Here is a 20266-nt window from a genome sequence, read left to right on the forward strand (position 1 = left end):
TACCATGATAGGCTTCATATCAAACCTATCGGCATGCGATGCCATGCTTCAGCTTAAGGAGCAGTTGATCGATAAATAGACTGTTGATACTAGGATCAATGTGGGACTGGACGTCTCCAAAGGTTTTGATAGTGTCAAACACGTGGCCATACTTGAGAGCCTTAGCGCACTAATTGTTGGAGTCAAGGCATATAACTACGTAAGGGGCTTCCTCTGAAATCGGACTGCCACCATCAGCCTTGACGGACAGTCACTCAGAAACATTAGATTGGGCAATAGAGGGACGCCACAAGGGTCCGTTCTCTCTCCGACCGTGTTTAATGTAGCGAAGATGGGCTTCCAGGGCAGCTGGATGGAATCACAAATCTCCTTCACACCATATGTGCGGATGATTTGACGCTGTGGGTGAGCTGGGGCAGCGATGGACAGATTGACAGCACAATTCAGAGAGCCATAGATGTAATCCAGAAATATCCGGAGCGGTTGGGTTGAAATGCTCGGCAGAAAAATCAGAGGCTCTTTTTCTGTCAACTCAAAAAAGAAAAATTTCACCATAACCTTGGTAAACGCGCTCGCGATGCCTTTTTGCGCAACCGAACTCTCGGTCACAACATCAATCTCGTATAGGCTCCGGCTCACGCGGGTAACTCCAAAAAGAGGGGGTGGACCGTGTAGCCCTATTTTTAACCAATCGTGGGATAAGAGACCTCTCGGGAACGGAAGCCCCCGCCGAGGCGCCTCGCTCGTAAGCGGAGATTAAAAACTTTTTGGGAGCTAAGATGCACTATCTCACCTCTCACCCCGACCTGGACAGGGTGCAAGCCACATCACTCAGATGCCTACAAACAAAGGACATTCTTAGCCCATACCGATTATTTAATGACAAACGGTGAATACGACCCTGCATGCCCGCATAATGGTGACGGGACGCACGCCCCACAACACCATATAATACGTGAATGCGCTAGAAAACTCACCGCGACGATACTGTTGCCAGCTCCCTCGGCAGAGGAATGGGAAAAGATCTTGCAAGCTCGAGAAAAACAACGCAGTTGGCCCTCATCACGCGAGCTCAACAGGTCGCCCCCAACGGGGGTCACCCTGGACTCGCCCCAGCCCCAACTAATCCCTTTCATTTTCTGGCAGCAAACTTGTAACCACCACCACAACCCATCCCCGCCGCGGTGTCTAGGCTGTTGCGACTTCTGGAAGAATGGAAAGGAAAGTGCACGGGACTGCCCAGTGGCTCAAACTGAGCCATAATTGCTGCCTCGTGCAGACAGTCATAGAGTTGAAAGAGAAAGAAGAAAATTTAAAAGACAATACGCTCGTCGCAACAACCGCGTATTCCAAAACGACGACAACGGTTTAGCAAGAGATACACTCGGTGACAAGGAGCCCTCGCCAGACTGGTGAGAGCTCCTATAGATCCCATTCTCGTAGGGTCAGGAAGCCACCTCGCCTTCTCGCTGTGTGTTGTTGATGCGACTGAAGGGAGATTTTAAATGAAAGTGCTGGCCTTACGGGCTCTCACACATGTGGTTGGGGGGGGGGGGGGGAGGCGTCTAGGCGGTGAGCCCTGGCGTTTAATCAGCAAGAGCGAATTACGTGGTTAGTCACGTGGCGACACTTGTGAGAGCAAGCGGTCTGAACAGCGGTCAGCGCAGCGGTGGAATTAACGGTACCAGTCACGTGTTACGACGTCTCAGCCACACGTGCGGCGAGCCAGAACTCAAATCCATGCGTCATTTGACCTTCAGCTTTGCAATCGAGAAGTGGAGCTTTTCGCTCCAAACAGTTCGCTGTGGTTCAACCCGGCAGAACTTAGCAAGATGGGCGAAAGCTCAGTTAAGGTAATCACACGAAGGTAAGCAGACACCTCACGTTATTATATAGCGAATGGCGCGTCACGCGATTTCCGGCAGTTGTGAGAGGGCCGTCGGCGAAAAGTGCTGCTGCAACAATGCTACCACTTGGGCGTGAGAAAGTTCGTTCACCTCGTCTGGCGCGCATCGACCACTGAGTAAATCCACGGTGTGGGTCGTCAGCGCTGCAATCAACAGGGCCCACTTCTTGTCGTCCGTGATGCCATTGCCTTCAAAGAAAGCCTACAGTCGAACTTGGTAAGCTGGCCACTTGTCGCTCGTCTCCTCAAACGGCGGCGGGCTGGCATATCCTCCCACGTTGCCGAAGGCTGCGGCGTACTAAGAGGGCGGCCCCTTGTCATCCCATTCTCGTCGCCACTGAAGAATCCGCACCATACACAGCGGTGGCTGGGCCAAGACAACGTTTATTGCTTTGAAGCGTGTTAATATATCCGTTGTGCGAAACGATTAGAGAAGGAGTGTGAGGAGGACAGCGGCGATAACAGTTGCCGTAAGTGCGAGTCACGCCGTAATCTGGCGTGACGTCATTCCGATGTAGCACTACTCGTCTTATAATTTTTGCGCATTGAGTCTTTGCGGTGAGTATATACTTACCCCTTTCCACCATGGCCTCACTATTTCTAATTTGTAACTCAACTCTCATCATGTCATTTTCTTGCGGCAGTGTGATTGCGTTTTACGCTTCTTCATTCGATGTAGATTAGCACTTAGTCCATAGATTGAGCATGCCCACCAGCTGTAGGCCTATTAAAGGGGCCTGATGGATTAAAAATAACCAAAAAAAATTACACACAAAGTTGTAGGACACCACCGGAACCTGGCAGTCCTGCCCATAATTGGCGGTATACCATCTGGTAAGCTCCACGAAGTGGCCCCGTGAGATAGGAAAGTTTCGCGAATCGAGATACCGAGGTTGGTGGGGTAGAAAAGCTCTGCCTACTGCCATAATTTTTTTCCTATGTGAGACGACAAAGATTGTTCTTCCAAGAGCTGCAGTAAGTGCCAATTGATACACCTAACAGAGTATAATTGAACATTTATTCAAAGGTTCACCGTATAAAAATTAAAATCGCATTACAGCCGTGGCACAATTGAGAACTTATTCGCTGCAATCCGCATTTGGAACCCAATTGCAGCCTTGGCAGTAACGACAAAGGCATTGTCAAAAATATTATCTGTACATGTGCTGCAATGACAAAGGGTTAAGAGTGTGCCTCAACAGGAAAAATATATGCTTTGAACACTGAATGAAAATAAAAGCTTCCTAAACCTTGTATTGTGCAAAAAAAAAAACAACGGTTACAATACCAGCAACAAAAGCAGAAAAACAAAAATCTAAAGATGTTCAAGAACTATGTAAGTGCAGCCTTTCCCGTGTCGGCCTTTTCAATCGGAGACGCAGTCCGATTCAGCTCAACCTTAGTTTTTCTCCTGTGCGTGTCTAAGGTCGGTTGAGTTCTGGGTGGTGCCGAGTGCATCCACGTGAGGCTCCTGGGCGATACTGGATGCAGGCAGGTGTGGAGGAAGGAGCCCTGAAAGGAGAGGGCGAAAAGCATTCAGGGGCTGTGGAGATGGATCAGTGCCATAAACTAGATGAGCTGAGTAGCACTTATCGAAAAACGATGTCGAGGACCTGTCGCGACCCGCAAGTTTCTGATCGTAGTCAAAGGAGAAAACGTCGAAATATGACCGTAAAGAACAGGTGCTAGCACAAAAAAAATTTAAAAGTATTGGGAATGTGTACTCTTGTAGAACTGTCTTCCACGCAGTCCATGAGCTGAAGCTTCTGAACAATCAGAGTTGCGTTCCACCGTGCCAAGTGCTTAGTTGATGTATCGCAAAACAAATTGGCGAAGAATAAAATAAAACTGCAATGAACGTATGTGCGTATCGGGAGCAATTTCCGGGTAAAGTCCATTGGTAGCGGTAACTTATTCATGGACGTCGGACAATTGCAGGCAAAAAAATGAGAATCTTGTGAAATGTCTCAATGAAGACGTAAAACAGTTGAGATACGATGCCAAAATGATTCTATCAGGAAACAAGGAATGGCAACATCAAGCTTCTGGACGGATGAACAAATAGTAACAGTACTTTAATATACTATAACTCTGTGAGGAAGTTATTGCAAATAGAGAACCTAAATGTGAAAGAGAAATCACAAGGGATTGCGGAGAGTTCGGGCACTGGGACGCCAGTATCATCCGGCGGCGACGGCGGTGATCGAAGCCCGCTCTCGCAGGCTGTAACGCTCAAGTTCAATAGCGGATGCACTACTCGGGTGTCCTTAGTGGAATGTTGTAACGCTTCACACACACGCGGCTAATGTGTCTTACAGTGGTGGCCCACTAAGTACTCATCACTGATATGGCTTGGGCTGCCTCAGCACTTAGTCGGAACACGCGGTCTGTCCTGCGGAAAACGTTGGCGAAGAATGTAATGGCTGAGGCCACCTCGAACATTTTAACGGATCCTAAGCAATTAACTGGAGCTTTTGCTTTTCTTCTGCGTTGAAGAGTGGCCAGTACATCATGACTTTAGCCCATGATATTGTGTTCATAAAAAAAATATCAGAGGGACCAGAATATATAGCGACGATCCATGTGTGGACCTCCGTCCTCTTGCCCAGTTTGGATTGTTGGAAGAAATAGCAGTGCCCCATATGAAACGGGGTGGTAGCATGGCCACAATTCTAGGCATTTTTTGCTGTTTTTTTTAAAGAAGTAGGTCAGCGAATTCGCAATTTTCTTCAAACTGCAATACCTAATCCTGCTGTTCCAAGCTGATGTCATCTCCCGAGCTTTTGAGCCGCCAATCTTGCAACCTCATTTTGCTAACTTGTAGCGCTGATCCATTCACCTGATCATTGTTGTCTGTAAACCCTGGCGCCCCGGGGAGAGTGACCGCGTTCAAATCAAATCAAATCCTTATTTTCCATCAGGTGCCACAGATGGAGGGGCTATGGAAAAAAAAGCTGCCACTTGGCGGCTGGACGAGTCCGCAGCCTCATATATAAGGCTGCGTCTAGACAGCCCCAGAGAATCCGGGAGATACGGCCCAGTCTTGAGTATGGAATTCAATCCTTTCTAATGATTTACTACGTTTTGCTCAGGTGTCTTCTTGTCGGCTAGTTTTCTTTTTGTATATTCGCGTTCTAAGACACCCTGATCTGGGTTGAAACAGTAGGGGACTGCCTCTGGAATTATGATAGAACTATTCGTTATTGATCTGCATTTTACAGCTTTCTAAATAATAATAATAATAATAATAATAATAATAATAATAATAATAATAATAATAATAATAATTGGTTCTGGGGGAAAGGAAATGGCGCAGTATCTGTCTCATATATCGTTGGACACCTGAACCGCGCCGTAAGGGAAGGGATAAAGGAGGGAGTGAAAGAAGAAAGGAAGAAGAGGTGCCGTAGTGGAGGGCTCCGGATTAATTTCGACCACCTGGGGATCTTTAACGTGCACTGACATCGCACAGCACACCGGCGCCTTAGCATTTTTCCTCCATAAAAACACAGCCTCCGCGGTCGGGTTCGAACCCGGGAACTCCGGATCAGTAGTCGAGCGCCTGAACCACTGAGCCACCACGGCGGGGGCTTTCTTAAGTTCCACATTCTGCTTTTTCCCATTGAACTGATCATGTTTTTACCATCTACGTTGCATCTTGTATATCTACTGCGAAAGTGGAGAACGGAAGGGAAAACTTAAGGGTGTTTGCCAACGTTCCGACAAGAGGACTTGACTTCGTCTGGGCAAAGCATTAATCATTGACGGGATCATTTACGCGCGTTGGTGAGCGCATCGATCCCTTCATTGATGAGAATATATATTAAATTTGTTTGCCATCCGTTCGTCGATGAGTTCAATGAGTACATTCAGTCGATCCCATCATTTATGAGAATTTGTATTTAATTTGTTTTCCACCCTTGGTCGATGAGTTCAATGAGTACCCTCAGTGAACTCATTGACCAACGGGTGGCAAACAGAGCTCGAAAACAGTATATCCTACCCATCCTCCGCGGTCATACTGCCAGCTCCCCGTCAACCGCCCCAAGAAGCTCACAGGGTTTTTGTATTTGTGGGCGAAAATGGCGCGCGGTTCCAATAAAGGACAGCCTAATGCCAAACAGCTCCTGTATTTCACTTACATACCACCAATTCTTGAATATGCCTGTCATGCATGGGACCCCCAGTTTGCTTATTTATCTCACATGACCGAGCGCGTCCAGAATAATGCTGCGTTATTTGTGTCCAATAATTACAGCTTCTCAAATAGTGTCACGTCTCTTAAAATCCACCTTTCTTTGGTATTTTTAGCCAACCGTAGGAAACATTTGAGGTTGCAAATCATGCATCGCATCTATTTTGGAAAGCTGAGCATTGACAAAGACTGGTACCTGCTTTAGCCTCACTTTTTCTCTAGACTTGATCATCAATGGAATATCCCAGGGATTAAATGTAGGACAGATATTTACAAAACCTCGCTCTTTCCACGGATGACCAATGCGTGGAACCGGGTGCCAGCCGGCCTCACTGAGTGTTGCAGGGATGATCATTTCGGCGCATTCTTATCTAATGTGTTACTGACGCGCAGTTCACTTGCGGGCGTCTTTCATTTTGTTAGCGTCATTGCATTTCTGGAGTGCGGTTGTCCTCCTTCAGTGCATGCATTTCCTCATCCATTATTAGCTGTGTCATTGTATTTTTGTTATTGTGTGGTACTTTCGGCAAAACAAGCAGATGCTATTGTGTTTCCCACCCTGCATTAATGCATTCGGGCGCTGCAGCTCTCTGTAATAAATAAATAAATAAATAAATAAATAAATAAATAAATAAATAAATAAATAAATAAATAAATAAATAAATAAATAAATAAATAAATAAAACCTCAGATTTAGCAACACTGAAATTTAGCGCGCGTCAGCAAGGGGTACCTCAAAAGATGTCCCCAAAATAAATAAGGATTTGGTCTTGTCCACATTTCCAGAGCAAACAGATGTAAAGAATTGAAGCTTCCGTAACTAACGCTGTTAAGTCCACCACTGAGGCAGTGTTGGAGGTGTATTTTCGGCTTTTGTCTTTCGTTATTTCGTTCCGCTATGATTACTAATCCCTTATCTGAGTTTTTCAGGTCAACGTTGCCAGTCATACCTAAAGTCCCTAGAAAAGTTTATCTAGGGGCTTTAGTCATACCACGCCACCTGTCCCAGCTGAACGCACGGCCTTTCATGGCCACGCTCGCTGGTCTTTTATTTTAATTGTGTTGGAAATGTCGTTCGTCTTAAGACACTCTCCTTGCCTGGCATGACGTAAGTTAAAACGTCGTTACACCAGCATGTAAGGATAGGACTTCTGTCCTGCTGAAATATGAAGCACCGAGTAGGGAACTGACCAGCCAGAACGAAAGGGAGAATGTCGCTTTGAGCCCTAACCACAGGAACATGTTTGTGGACTGTAGATCGAATGTAATCTATCAGATTCCGCTGACCTGCTGTAAAGTTTGTATCGGACAAACGGGCCGTAGTATCAGCTTTATATTACTCCATCGTTCAAATCCCTTAGCTGATTCACGGGGCCAGCATCTGCCTAACCATTGTAAGACCTGCAAGCATGATGACAACGAATGCACTCCCTTTTCGGCAGGACTAAGGTTATCGGACGCTCCAGGAAAAAGAAAGACGCGAAATTGTCGTAGCCTTGGAAATCGCGAGACAAAGGCCTGAAAAATGTGTTAGTGGGGCGTCCATCCACATGTATTGCAAGGAGTTGGAGTTTCTCGGGTTGACGAGATCATTACGCTTTTTGCTTTTTGTGTGTTGGTGTGCATGCGCTTTGTTGTTGAAGGAAGGAGGTGTTGGTGGAATAACCCCGTTGTTAGTCGGCACTCTCGTTCCGTGTGCTTCTTCCATCTTATCCCGTCCTTTTTCCGCAGTTATTTGTTGTTCTTATAATGACGTTAAAACAATACGTCCTTAGAGCACTCTTCTTGAGTAATACTTCGCATGAAACGGAAGTAAGCGTACCCTTGATCCTGATCACTAACCGGAGCACTTGGTGCGCAGTTCAACCCCACACGTTAATGACGTGACGTTCGCTCTATTGAAAAGGCCAAAGCAAGAAAGGTCCACAAGTGGGCTTTTACCGCATGAGGCATATTTAGCGTTGCTTGACGGCGGAACGAATCTCTCATCCCTCAGCACAACTGTTTGGCCGAAGACCCTTTCACAAGTATTTCACCGAGAAAAGCCGAGCACCAGGCCGGAGGAAATCTTGTGCCCGTTAGAAAACCGGTAGATACACTACGGCAAAGGGGACCCAATGCAGCACCTCCCAAATGCAAGGCGGACACTGTGCCACAAGGCCACCGCTTCGCGAACTGCGACTCACACCTGCGAAAAATAAATACGACTACCCAATGTGCCCTGAATAAAGCTGAGCTTCTATTTCCGAAATCCTTTTATTGTTAGATTCCAGTAAAATAGTGCTATTTCTACTACCTCAAGCATACTCATTTGTAAATCTAAGTGTGGAAGATTAGACTGCTAAACATAAGCACACCCAGATGAGGTCTTAGCAAAGAAGGAGTGTAACAATAACTGGAGCATATGATGAATTTTATTTGTAAAGGAACAATGGCCATAGTCGCTGACCGGATGAATTTCTCGCGTTGGTGTGACTGCAGATAAAAAAAGGCGGTCGAAATAAAAATTCCAAATTTTCTTGTCGTGCACTGACCGAGCACCAACCTCATACGTACGGGCCGCTCCGGTCCCCATTTCATGAAGAAAGTCGATTAATCGCCGAAATCGACTGCCCTCCAATCTTCCGCAGCCCAAGCGAGGTGCCTTGTGGCAATGTCGAGACGGAGTCATTTGTCTTGCGCGGTGAGAACTAGCCTCCAGCAAGCGATGCGACTATAGGGGAGGTATATTCCTGCTGACCGAAGCCGTTTCTTAATCGCTCACAAAGACACTGCTTGGATGCCTATTTCCTGTTCTATCTCGGCAGCGGCAGTATGAGGACTGCAGAAGGCGGCGGTTACGATCAGCCGATCTTCCTCTTCATTGAGAGATCACGGACGTCAGCTAAGGCCAGCGTCGTCAATCCTCTCTTCTTCTAGAAAAACACGCACAATGCGGATTATGGTCCCTACTGCGCACCCTACATCGGCAGCAATGCTTCTCCGTGACCTGCTTTCCTTGACTAACAACACGATTTCCAATCTTGCAGTGCAGTTGGCGCGCGGCATCTCTTTTTTCCTTCTGGGGAGATCGGGAGTGCCCGAATCTAATTTATAACACCTCTTATCGTCCGTCACGAATATGGCGTAAGATAACACCGCATTTATTGACTTGTTCTATCACTTGGGCTACAACCGATCAACCGTTTATTTCAGGCAATTATTCCTTATTCCTTTATAGTCATCCTTCGGCAGAGTGGCTGAGGCTGCTACCGAAAATAACTACCAAGCATGCAGAAAACAAACAACGATCCCAATCTTTACCCTTAGCATATGGGAGCAAAGCAGTATCAAAAACAAAAAAATACTGATGGTGACATAGAAAAAAAATTCGTTGCAGGCATTAAAATATCTTTTAACTGCGGGAAGGGGGAGGCTATTTGAGACTCATTGCAATGATTTGAATTTGAGTGGTGACGTGACGCCGCGCAAGCGCAAAGTTGCTTGGCGGCGGATCACACCAACCACCACAATGGGCAGTTTGCTCAATGTCCAGTTGGCAGGTAGTGATCACGTGAGAAGGTTATTTGACACGTGACAGGGTCACGTGACCTAGGATGTAACGGATGAACATTGCGAGGTCACGTGACCGGACGGACGTTCACCGCGAGTATGAGCCTTAATATGTTTTGCTGTGGCCTGACAGTCCGCTGAAGACCCCTATAATACTGGGGAATGGAAACGGCCCAACACTCTCGTTATCAGCCTTTCTATCACCCGCGGGGCCATGCCACGTCCTTCCGGCACTCCGGTGATCCGCCACGTGAGCTAGTTTTTTTACTCGCAACTGTACGTGATGACAGCCGTTACGTTTGTCACAGCAGCTGCGGGTGGAAGAACGCCCTGAATCTGTTCATTGTTTATATTCGGATGCAGCTTAAGAACGCAGCTGTTTTTGCCCGTCAAAGGACCCCGTTCCACCCTATAGATAGCGCCGGCCGATTTTTATGAACATGATAGTGTGACTAAGCAGGGCGTGGTAGATAAAAAGGGATACTCCCTTTCGTCTGTGGTCGGGGATAGACCCCTGTCTCCATTGCGGCGCCGCTGCCTGAATTGTCAGGCAAGCAAAGTCACGACAATCGGCCGACCCCTTAATTATTGGCTGGAAAGGGGAACTTTGATAGGGAAAAGCTGTAGCGTTATTTAGTTGTATCCGACTATAGTGACGGCTATAGTGCAGCTTGGTCTCAGAGGATATTTCCTTTCCTCATGTATGTCATAACGAGCACCTCTTTCCATTGTCTGCTGAACCGATTAAGCCGTGGTTATTCCCCCTTGATATGCCACCCACTGGGATTTTAGGCTGGCAGATGCAAATGAATCTGGCAAGGGGGAGAAAAAAAAAGTAGGTCAAAGGGGTAAATTGGTCGACCTGAGTGGTTGGAGGGACTCCCTTAAGGGGAACTTGCCGCTTAATTCTTGATTTGTATATGACTATAGTCAGATACAACTCAAGCACAAAGTTCTCTCATCGTCAAGGAACCTGCGTTCGGCCAATGCAGTCGTCAGATTCTCATGATCTGCCTAGCGTAACAAAGCAGGGAACCGTTTGACAATGCAGAGATGGGACTTTACCCGACCATGGAAGTAGGGGGCTATCCCCTTTCATCTGCTACTGCCTGCGTGGAATAAAACACGTGAAAACTTATCGAAGCATAAATTGCAAGGCCAGAAGACAGGAGAGTGGAATTGACTATCTACACAGTGTGCCCATAATTTGCATTATTGTCATAGCCGCCACCATACTATATGGGTCCAGAAACACGGCGAAAACCTGGTCGTTTTTCTGATCCACTTATATTTCCAAGTGATCTGGGCGCAGAGTGCTGTATCTGGACTTTGCGCCCCAAAACGGCGCACCAGATGTCATGCGAAAACTACCAAGCAAAATAGAAAAGTCTCTATGCATATTAAATTACTCTATATTGCTCATATTTTTACTATTCGCGCACTGATTTTTCGCGCACTGATTCTTTGCGTATATATTTACCTCTGTTCACCATGGTCTCACAGTTTCTTATTTTTAACTCTGCACTCACCATGTAGCTCTCTTTGACGCCGTGTTATTGCGTTTTACACTTCCCTCGATCTAGCTTGGGACTGAGTGTACAAATTGTGCGTGCCCACCTGCTATAGGGCCTAGTAAAAGGGCGTGCTGGATTAAAAATAACTTATAACAAGTTAAACAAAATTCATAGGGTACCATTCGAACCTGGCTGCACTTGTCATAAATGGCGCTACCATCTGATAACCTCCACTAAGTGGCCGCATGGGATAACAATGTTTCACATCGAAATTCCGCAGTTTGTATGGTTTTAAAGGGCTGCCTCCTACCATCGTTTTTTTATTTATTTTTTTACTCTAGGAGACGATAAAGAGTATTCGTCCAACAGCTGCAGGAAGGGCAAACGGACACACGAAACAGAGTACAAATATTTATTCAGAAGTTCACGGTACGAAAGTTAAAATCGCATTACAGCTGTAGCACACATCAGAAATAATTAACTGGAATCCACCATTGGAGCCCACTCGCAGCCTTGGCAGTAGCGACTGAGACATTGTCAAAAATATCATCTGTATACATGTGCTCGAATGACAAAAAATTAACAGTGCATATCAACAAGAAAAAAAGGTGATTTAGCGCTTGAATAAAAATAAAAGCTTCCTAAACCTTGTACTGTGAAAAAAAAACAATGGTCACAACACCAGTAACAAAAGGCGAGAAACAAAACTTGGATACTGCCAAGCTCTTAATAAGCGCAGCCGTTTCCATGTGGGCGTTTTGAATCGTAGACGCAGTCCACTTTAGCGTAACCTTCGTATTTCTCCGACCCGTGTCTCCGGTCGATTGAGTCCTGGGCGGTGCTCAGTGCCTTCTTATGAGGCAGGCAGGTGTGGAGGAAGCAGCCCTGGAAGGAGAGGGCGAAAAACATTCAGGGGCTGCGGGGATGGATTAATGCCTTAAACTAGTCTGGGTGATTAGCACTTCCGGAGAGAAGAGGTCGCGGACCTTTTGAGACACGCACTTTGCTATTCGTAGTCAAAGAAGAAAACCTAGAAAATGTGAACGCAAGTAAAAGGTGCTATCACGAAATAAAATTTAAAAAATCTCAGGAATGAATGCCCTTGCAGAACATTCTTCCACGCAATCCATGAGCTGATGTTTCTGAACAATGAGAGTTGCTTTCCACTGTGTCAAGTGCTTAAGAAGTTGTACCCATGCCTGAAAAGCTACATCGATGTATAACTAGCTGCAGTAGATCGACGGACAGCTCTCTGATATGCAGCTCAGCTGGCCCCATTCGCAACCCTTTAAAATCTGCCTGTAACAGTAATCCATGCTGATAGCTCTGCAAAGCCCGCATCGCAGGATACGAGTAAGGCGCTGCTCGTCTCACAAACCGTAGCGAGTGCATACAGGCCGGCTGCACTCACGTTCAGTTGCAATACACACTGAATTTTGCCCCATGCAGAAACTATTTTTTCGTGTTGCCATGCACACGGGACCCATTTCGCTTTTTCGATTTCCACGGTTACAGGTATACGTTATCTCCTTGCTGGTATTGATCATTTTATGTGCGTGTATTATGCACAGCAGTTTTTCCCAACGTGAATTCTATCACGGAAATAGGGGAACTACACGAAGTTGATGTCGAAGATTTTGTTCTTGCGAGCGAAAGCCATAAAATTTTGTTCAGAGAATAAAAGTTGTTGCATCAGCCTGCAAAAAACTCACTTATCATGTGAGAAATTTTCATATCTACTGTGTTTTATCGCGACCAACATCATTTCTGCTAAAGCGAACGAAAAAGCTTCAGATAATGAATGATACATTCGAATCAAGGCGAAGACACATTTCGTGCTACATGGAAGACGACGATGAGCAGGCAGTGCCGAGAGACGGAGCGCTCGCGCTAGGCCAGGTGGGAACAGACAAGGCAACAGACAACGGGCTGCTTTGCTCGGAGTTGGTACGGGCCGGATCAGTTCTTACGCGCGAAAAGAGAAATTTGTCATTCTGGCAACGACCTGCAGGAACACACAATGTTTCGTTTCGCCTTCTTTCGACGCTAAATTTCCTGTTCTCTTCAATTTGCTGCCACGAGAGTAAATAAAGATCGGTGCGTAAAGTTGCGCTTTTACATAGTGTCACGTGCACGTGGTGACACCACGCACAGGCCTCCGCTCGTACACGACCTCTGCCGAACAATCCCAAATTATTGTGGCAATAAGCTCGGCCTTTTCGCCGAACGTAACTTATAGCGATTTTTGCGTTGAAAAAATAAAAACGCACCGTGATTGAAACAATAAAGCCCACAGACACACAGAAAGAGATGCAAGATGAAGCGTACATTTCATCATGAACTCGTGGTACATGATGGCTTCGATGCTCGGCCGCCTAGGGGGCTCCGGTTGGAGAATCCACCGGGTGAGGGTGCTCGCTTCGGGGGAGACAGTCGAGCGGATCTCGAATTTATTCCTCTTGATTCTGACCACGGCCTCCGCGTTCGACGGCGAATCGAATGGGGGACGCCCCACTAGCAGCTTGTACCTGCGGAAATCAGTTTGCGGTCTGCCAGTGTCCGATGTAATCCGCGCACTCTGTGGCGGCCACCATCTCAGCACGACACAGCTTAAAGCAGTGCGGGCACAGCCATGCTACGACACCCTTACCGGCCAAGCGCCGCAAAATGGTAACGTAAGTGCGGGCAAACGACGCTCGATATGCACGTAAGTGTCCGGTTTTGAACGTGAACTGCTTATCTGATTTTTTTAACATGAAGAGGAAGCTTATAGCAGTTTTATAGATATTTTCTCTGCACCAATCGTTACTTACCTGCCTGGAAGATACATATACCCGGTTGCGTAAATGAGAATAACACCTACAGGTTTTCAACCGTACTTTCTCGACAAATGATTTAACGCCACTTGCCGTCTGGTGGCCGGCGTCAGCGAATTCCAACTTAAGAGGCCTCACCAGCTACGAGTCAACTCACATTTGCACTTTTTCTGTAGATAGATGGCAGCACTTAATTACCACAAAAAGGAGGGAGCTTCTATTACCCCTCCAGGTGTGTAAATGCTACCGCGACGTCTCCTCGACCGCGACACGCAAGTATTAGTTCTTCCGCGAACAAAAAGTAGGGCCGAGAACTTTCTGTGTATATCCTGCCAAAGCAGGGAGACGGAAGCACGAAAGAACAACCCGCCTCAAGGAGTGGTGGACACAGAATGGACCTTTTCCCAGTAACCCACCACTCAGCTGCCACAAGGAAATGTACGTTTTCTGGCTTGGGCCCCCTAAGCTCCCTCGCATCTTTTCTGCGAAAATACATTTACAATGGTAGGGTAAGGTGTACAGCCTGTAGTTAGAAGCAGTGTTGGTTTAGCCTAGCAAGAACAGATGAGTGTAAGTCATATTTTCACACACCTTAGGAACACCTCCCCTTCCGCACTTTGGCCGGCTATATATTCCGCGTATTCCTCCGTCGCCACACGCAATACAAGCCTGGTGACCGTGTACGAGTGTGGACGCCGATTCGATGACGCGGCCTCTGATAAAAGCTTTTTGCGCTCTCATTGTTTACACTACCAGTGTTTTGTTTGCATTGTCTTTGCTGCTGTTGACCTTACTTTTTTTTAAGCATCCGGCCGATGCTTCTATGACAAAAGGAGTGCCGCGAAACTGTTCTACTACTTGTTTGTTTGACTTCAAAACCGTTGGCGCGCGGGAATATCACTTTGTGACGCGAGATGCGATCAGTGCTATCTAGAAGGAATGCAGCCAGGCGCAACTATTCCGACATTATTCTGGGTTGATGTAATTGTTTTTAGCGCCTTATCTTAAGGTTCCTCTTCGATGACCACCGAGCACGTTTGTTGCTATATGCGTCGCCGACATCTTCAGTTTATTTATGGGCGATAGTCACTTCAGTAACTAAATTACTGCTGAAATACTTCTTTTCATGTCTCCTTCACTACTTATAATTTCACCACGGAAAAAATCAGACTTGGATAAAATGGTGAGATGTGTGGTTTGCAAAAGCACCGAGATCGTTCTCTTGCAATTCGTGGTGACTTTGAAGGCGAATTTCGTCATTGCACAAGCGACTACAAACTGTTCTGGACAAAGTTGCTAGTAGCGGTTGATTGTTAAAAATAATAAAAATTGCAATTTAAAGGGACACTGAGGAGAACCCTATCAAATTTTTTTCGTTATCAAAATCTGATAGTTCGGCATTTATGGCTTTGTTGCCGCTTGTCCGGCAGCGAAAAATGCATTTATTTCAAAGAAATTTGGATTCGAAGTTGAAAAAGATTTTCCCGCCACTCCGATTCAAACACGAGAACTCTTATGACGACACGGAGAACTCTTATGACGTCACAGGACGGAGTGACGTGAAACGTCACGTAAACGGAGACTCCGTGATTTCTGACGGCTACTGGTGCGGTCTAGCAGCTGCCGAAATGAAAGCTACCGCCGCCGTACGTTGAAGGCATCTATCGGGGGTCGCTACCGTCGCTCTGTTTACGTTTGCACCGGCGTCTTGCCAGCGTTGCGATGGATCCCGTTCCCGAACCCGACGACGTAGTTCTCGCAAAATCTCCGGCCTGCATTTCAGCGACCTCAGCCCCACAGAGCATGCGATGCTTTTGAGGGAGCACGGTTAGGTTAGGCGCCGGCGGGACGCGTTTCCCCCTTCCTCAGTGAGCAGCCGTGGCAAACTAAATATCATAGCCACAGTGCGGGGAGTCGCGAGGCGCCAGGACAAGGTCGGCGAGTTGCGCCCATCGGAGGCTGGCCAGGGCTTTGGGGCCAACGGATTGGGATTCCTTGAACGGCGCGGTTGCACGGGGCAGCAGGCGGCGTCGAGGTCTCCCACGGTTGCAAGGGCTAAGTTATTTATTTATTTTATTGGCACAAAAAAACGGATAGGTGCTCAAGGGCGGTCGCGTTTAAAGTGGGCGCCTTGAAACTAAAGCCGACGCACGACGCTTCAACGGCTTCCGCTAGATCCAACGGGTCCACTGGATCGGGCTCTCTCGTCCACTTGCATGCACCTTTAGATGTTTACCGTGAATGGATCAAATTAGCCGAGAGCTCGAAAAGAACAGCTCCGCCCAACTGCCGAAGTTATTGAATTACGTCACAACGCGCACCTCGCCGCGGAGCCGAATCAGTCTGGCCGGGCCGGCGGCGGCTGGCGCACTCGGCGCGAAATATAGACATGCTCCATAGAGAGAGAGAGAAAGCACTTTATTTGCACCCGTCAGAGAGTATGGGTGATGGGTGAGACGCAGCTCCCCTCGGGCTCGGAAATCCTTGAGCTCCTTTTTGCAGATAAGGTGCAACCATGTTTTCCCGCGTAGAGTGGACAGCACCTGCACTGATAACGCGAACTTTCTGGCAGAGATATGCCTGGTCGCGAGGAGAATTGGGGCAAAAGAGCGACGCTCAACCAAAGATTCGTTAGAGAGCCGATGTTTCGATGCCGGTCCGACATACGGTTTGAGCATGGTCAATCCAACTCAACCACTGCGTGTTTACATGAACTCGATTTTAGCGATTCGAGACCGGTTCAGCTGCAGCGACACCAAGCGTCGAGTAAGCAGTAACAGCCTGCAAGGTTAAGGCACGCCATCGCTGTATCGGCGGTGCGACGGCGCACGTGGAAAAGAAGTTCGCATTTATCCCCTTCCCTCTCAATAACCATACTTTTCGACCCAACAGCGTTTACAAGCACGTCGGTTCAGGGTCAAGTTTAGTCACCTACCCCTTTACGGCGGAATTGATTGGACCCGACCCGTCGACTCCCAGCTCGGCGTGCGTACCAGTACCGGTGTTCAAACAACCAGCCGTGTGGGTTCATGTAAGCGCTGGCCGCTATCGGCTCGAAGCCCTCCTATGAGGAATATTTGCAGCTTCATTCTTCACTTGTAGAGACACCTGGGTCACTGCGCCCTTGCGCTGGGCAAGGAACAATGCTGTTCCCCCCCACTGTCCTGAACAGGGAGCCCCCATCCTTTGTTTTGGCACTAACAATGCCTTATTTGCGTGGCTGCCGGGAAGGGAGGGGGGGGGGGGCACTTTTGGGTGTGGCCTTGCATTCCACTTCCCTCGACGACAACAAGCACGCAGGGGCCAGCAGCCGTACAACCGCAAGTAACGGAAGCAATAGATGCTACTAAACCACTACACCAAATACAGGAACAACAGAAAACAGTCTTGACGACGCTGGAACAAATCATGACCAGACTGAACGCGACCGATCAGAGACTGGCAGAACTGTTCAGGAGACAAAACAAGAGAGCACCAGAACAGGTCGACCTAAACGAAAGCGCGAAGATCTTCGCGGCGCAGCAGTAGTGTCACATCATGGCTAACGCAGAAGAAAAATTTACAATATGGCAATGGAACTGTAGAGGATTTAGAAACAAAAACGATTTCAACGTACATGTAATGCAGCATAAACACCCACCTACTGTAATAGCGCTGCAAGAAACTAACACTTCGCCGAAGATAGTCGGCTACGACACCATAGTAGATGAAAGATATAAAAAAGTGGCCATTTTATGTCAGAAGGGGGTCACTACGCACAAGCACACGACGCCAGAAGAAGATATAGAACACCTTTTAATAGAGGTAATACCTAAGAAGCGCGGGGAGAAGAGCCTGTTCGTACTTAACATTTATTCCCCACCGCGCAAGAGGAGACATGACTTCAGAGAAATCATTAGAGCGGTGATCGGCCTGGTAAAACAAAACCACCTTGTGATTGTAGGAGATTTCAATGCTCCGCACAAAGAGTGGGGCTACAAGATGAATACAAAGAAAGGAAAAACCATCCTAGATGGAGTGGATACGCACGGGCTGGAAATCGTTACCGATAGCAGATACCCTACTAGGGTCGGAAACAGCGTTTCAAGAGACACTAGCCCTGATTTGACCATCATAGGAAATATCCTAGACTACGAATGGTCTAACACCGGGGAGCAGTTCGGAAGCGACCACTACGTAATTCAAACGCAAATTAAACTTACAAGGTTCAGCACAATCCAGAGGAAGACAAAAATCACAGATTGGAAAAAATTCCGACAACAGTTGGAGAATGAAGGCGGAAGAAATGCGATAACGGACATCGAAAAGTGGACCAAACGACTACGGACGGTCCACAGAGACAATACTATGACGCTAGAGGTTACCGATGAATTTCCACGTGCGGATAAACGATTGCTACATCTTTGGGAGGCTCGTAGGGGGCTGACGAAAAGATGGAAGAAACAAAAACATAACAGAAAATTGAGACTCAGAATAGCTCAAATCAATAAGGAGATAGAAGACCACACCGCAAACTTACTTAGAGATAATTGGCACCAAATTTGCGATGAACTAAACGGCAACTTGGGTAGCGCTAAAACATGGGCGCTGCTCAGGCACCTCATAGACCCGACAAAATCGAAGAGAGAAAACAGCAAAACGATAGAACGTATCACGCACAATTTTCAGGGCACGGACGCCCAGATTACAGATTTTCTTTGGTCCAGGTACGTCGGAAGCACGCAGGTGCCACCCTGCACCATGGTATATTCAGGGACAAGGAACTCGAAGCTGGATGACCCGATAAAAGAATACGAGGTATACGCGGCTGCCAGGTCATTCACGAGGAACACAACACCGGGAAAAGATCAAGTAACCAATGCAATGATCAGAAACCTCAGTGATGACCAAATGGAAAGCCTGACCGGACTAATCAACGAGCACTGGGAAAGGGGCACGGTCCCGGCGGAGTGGAAACACGCTGAGATTATCGTGATACCTAAACCAGGGAAAACACCCAGTTTAGAGAACCTTAGGCCGATATCGCTAACTTCATGCCTTGGTGAACTATACGAGAAAGTGGTCAAGACTAGACTGAGCAACTACATGGAGGACAACGGTCTGTTTCCGGATACTATGTTCGGGTTCAGAACGGGACTCTCCACGCAAGACGTGATGCTCCAGTTAAGAGACATGGTACTAAAACAAATATCGGGGACTCGAGAAGGCGTAATCTTGGCTGTAGACCTCAAGGGGGCCTTCGACAACATCAGCCACAACGCCATTCTCGCAGAACTCTCGACAACAAACTGTGGGGAGAGGATCTTCGCATACGTAAAGGCCTTCCTGTCTAACAGAAGAGCAACGATCGGCATCAACAACATTAGGTCAGAAAAGAAGACGACGCCAAACAGAGGGACACCACTAGGATCCATCATCTCACCTTTGCTCTTTAACATAGCAATGATTGGATTAACTAGGAGACTGAAAAACATCAAAGATGTAGAACATTCAATTTATGCGGACGACATAACAGTGTGGACGACAAAAGGATCGACAGGACACAAGCAAGAAATACTGCAAAGAGCGGCGGATGAGATCGGTCAATTTGCTTTATTTAGCGGGATGCAGTGCTCTCCAGAAAAATCAGAATTTATTAGACTTCACAAAAACAAAGAGGACAGGGGATCGATAGAGTTAGAGATCGATGGACAACCCGTAAGAAGGACACATAAGCTTCGCATCTTGGGAATGTGGCTGCAGGAGAAAGGCAAACGAGACCATACCATCCAGCTCTTGGAACACTCCACGAAACAGATATGCAGGATGTTAAGCCGGATTACGAACAAGAGAAAAGGGGTGAAGGAGCGAGATGCGTTACGGATCACTTCTGCGCTCATCATACCGAGGATGACGTACGCGCTTCCGTACCTACAACCTAATAAAGGGGAAAAGAACAAAATGGAAACATGCATCAGAAAGGCGTATAAGCAAGCCTTAGGCGTCATGACCTGCGCCTCGACAGAAAAGTTAATGAACATGGGTGTGTACGACACCTATGAGGAGCACAGTGAAACTATGCTCAGATTTCAACTCGAAAGACTTAAAAGAACAGCCACTGGCCGCGCACTACTGCTAAAGCTAGGATACCCGGCAGAAGGCGAGGGCGAAGACAAGACAGACATTGACAGCCAAATTAGGAGCACTTTCTTGGTTAAACCAGTGCCCAGAAACATGGACCCGAAGAACCACGAAGGAAGACGGGCGGCGAGATCATTGGAGTTGGACAGGTTCCTAAAGAAGA

At 47.3% G+C, this 20266-nt stretch overlaps 1 protein-coding gene across 1 annotated transcript in view; it reads right to left on the bottom strand.

Annotated features, from left to right (window-relative positions):
* Positions 1–3305: 3305 nt before the first annotated feature.
* LOC144109746 (serine/threonine-protein kinase PLK1-like) overlaps positions 3306–20266 on the bottom strand; it is a 63006-nt gene continuing 46045 nt past the window's right edge. Inside the window, exons 9-10 of the mRNA XM_077642541.1 lie at positions 13496–13695; positions 3306–3418 (exon numbers count right to left, since the gene is read on the bottom strand). Of these exons, the coding sequence (XP_077498667.1) occupies positions 3306–3418; positions 13496–13695 (313 nt within the window). The remainder of the gene's footprint in view (positions 3419–13495; positions 13696–20266) is intronic.

This window comes from Amblyomma americanum, chromosome 11 (assembly GCF_052857255.1).
Source record: "Amblyomma americanum isolate KBUSLIRL-KWMA chromosome 11, ASM5285725v1, whole genome shotgun sequence".
NCBI classification, from domain to species: Eukaryota; Metazoa; Arthropoda; class Arachnida; order Ixodida; family Ixodidae; genus Amblyomma; species Amblyomma americanum.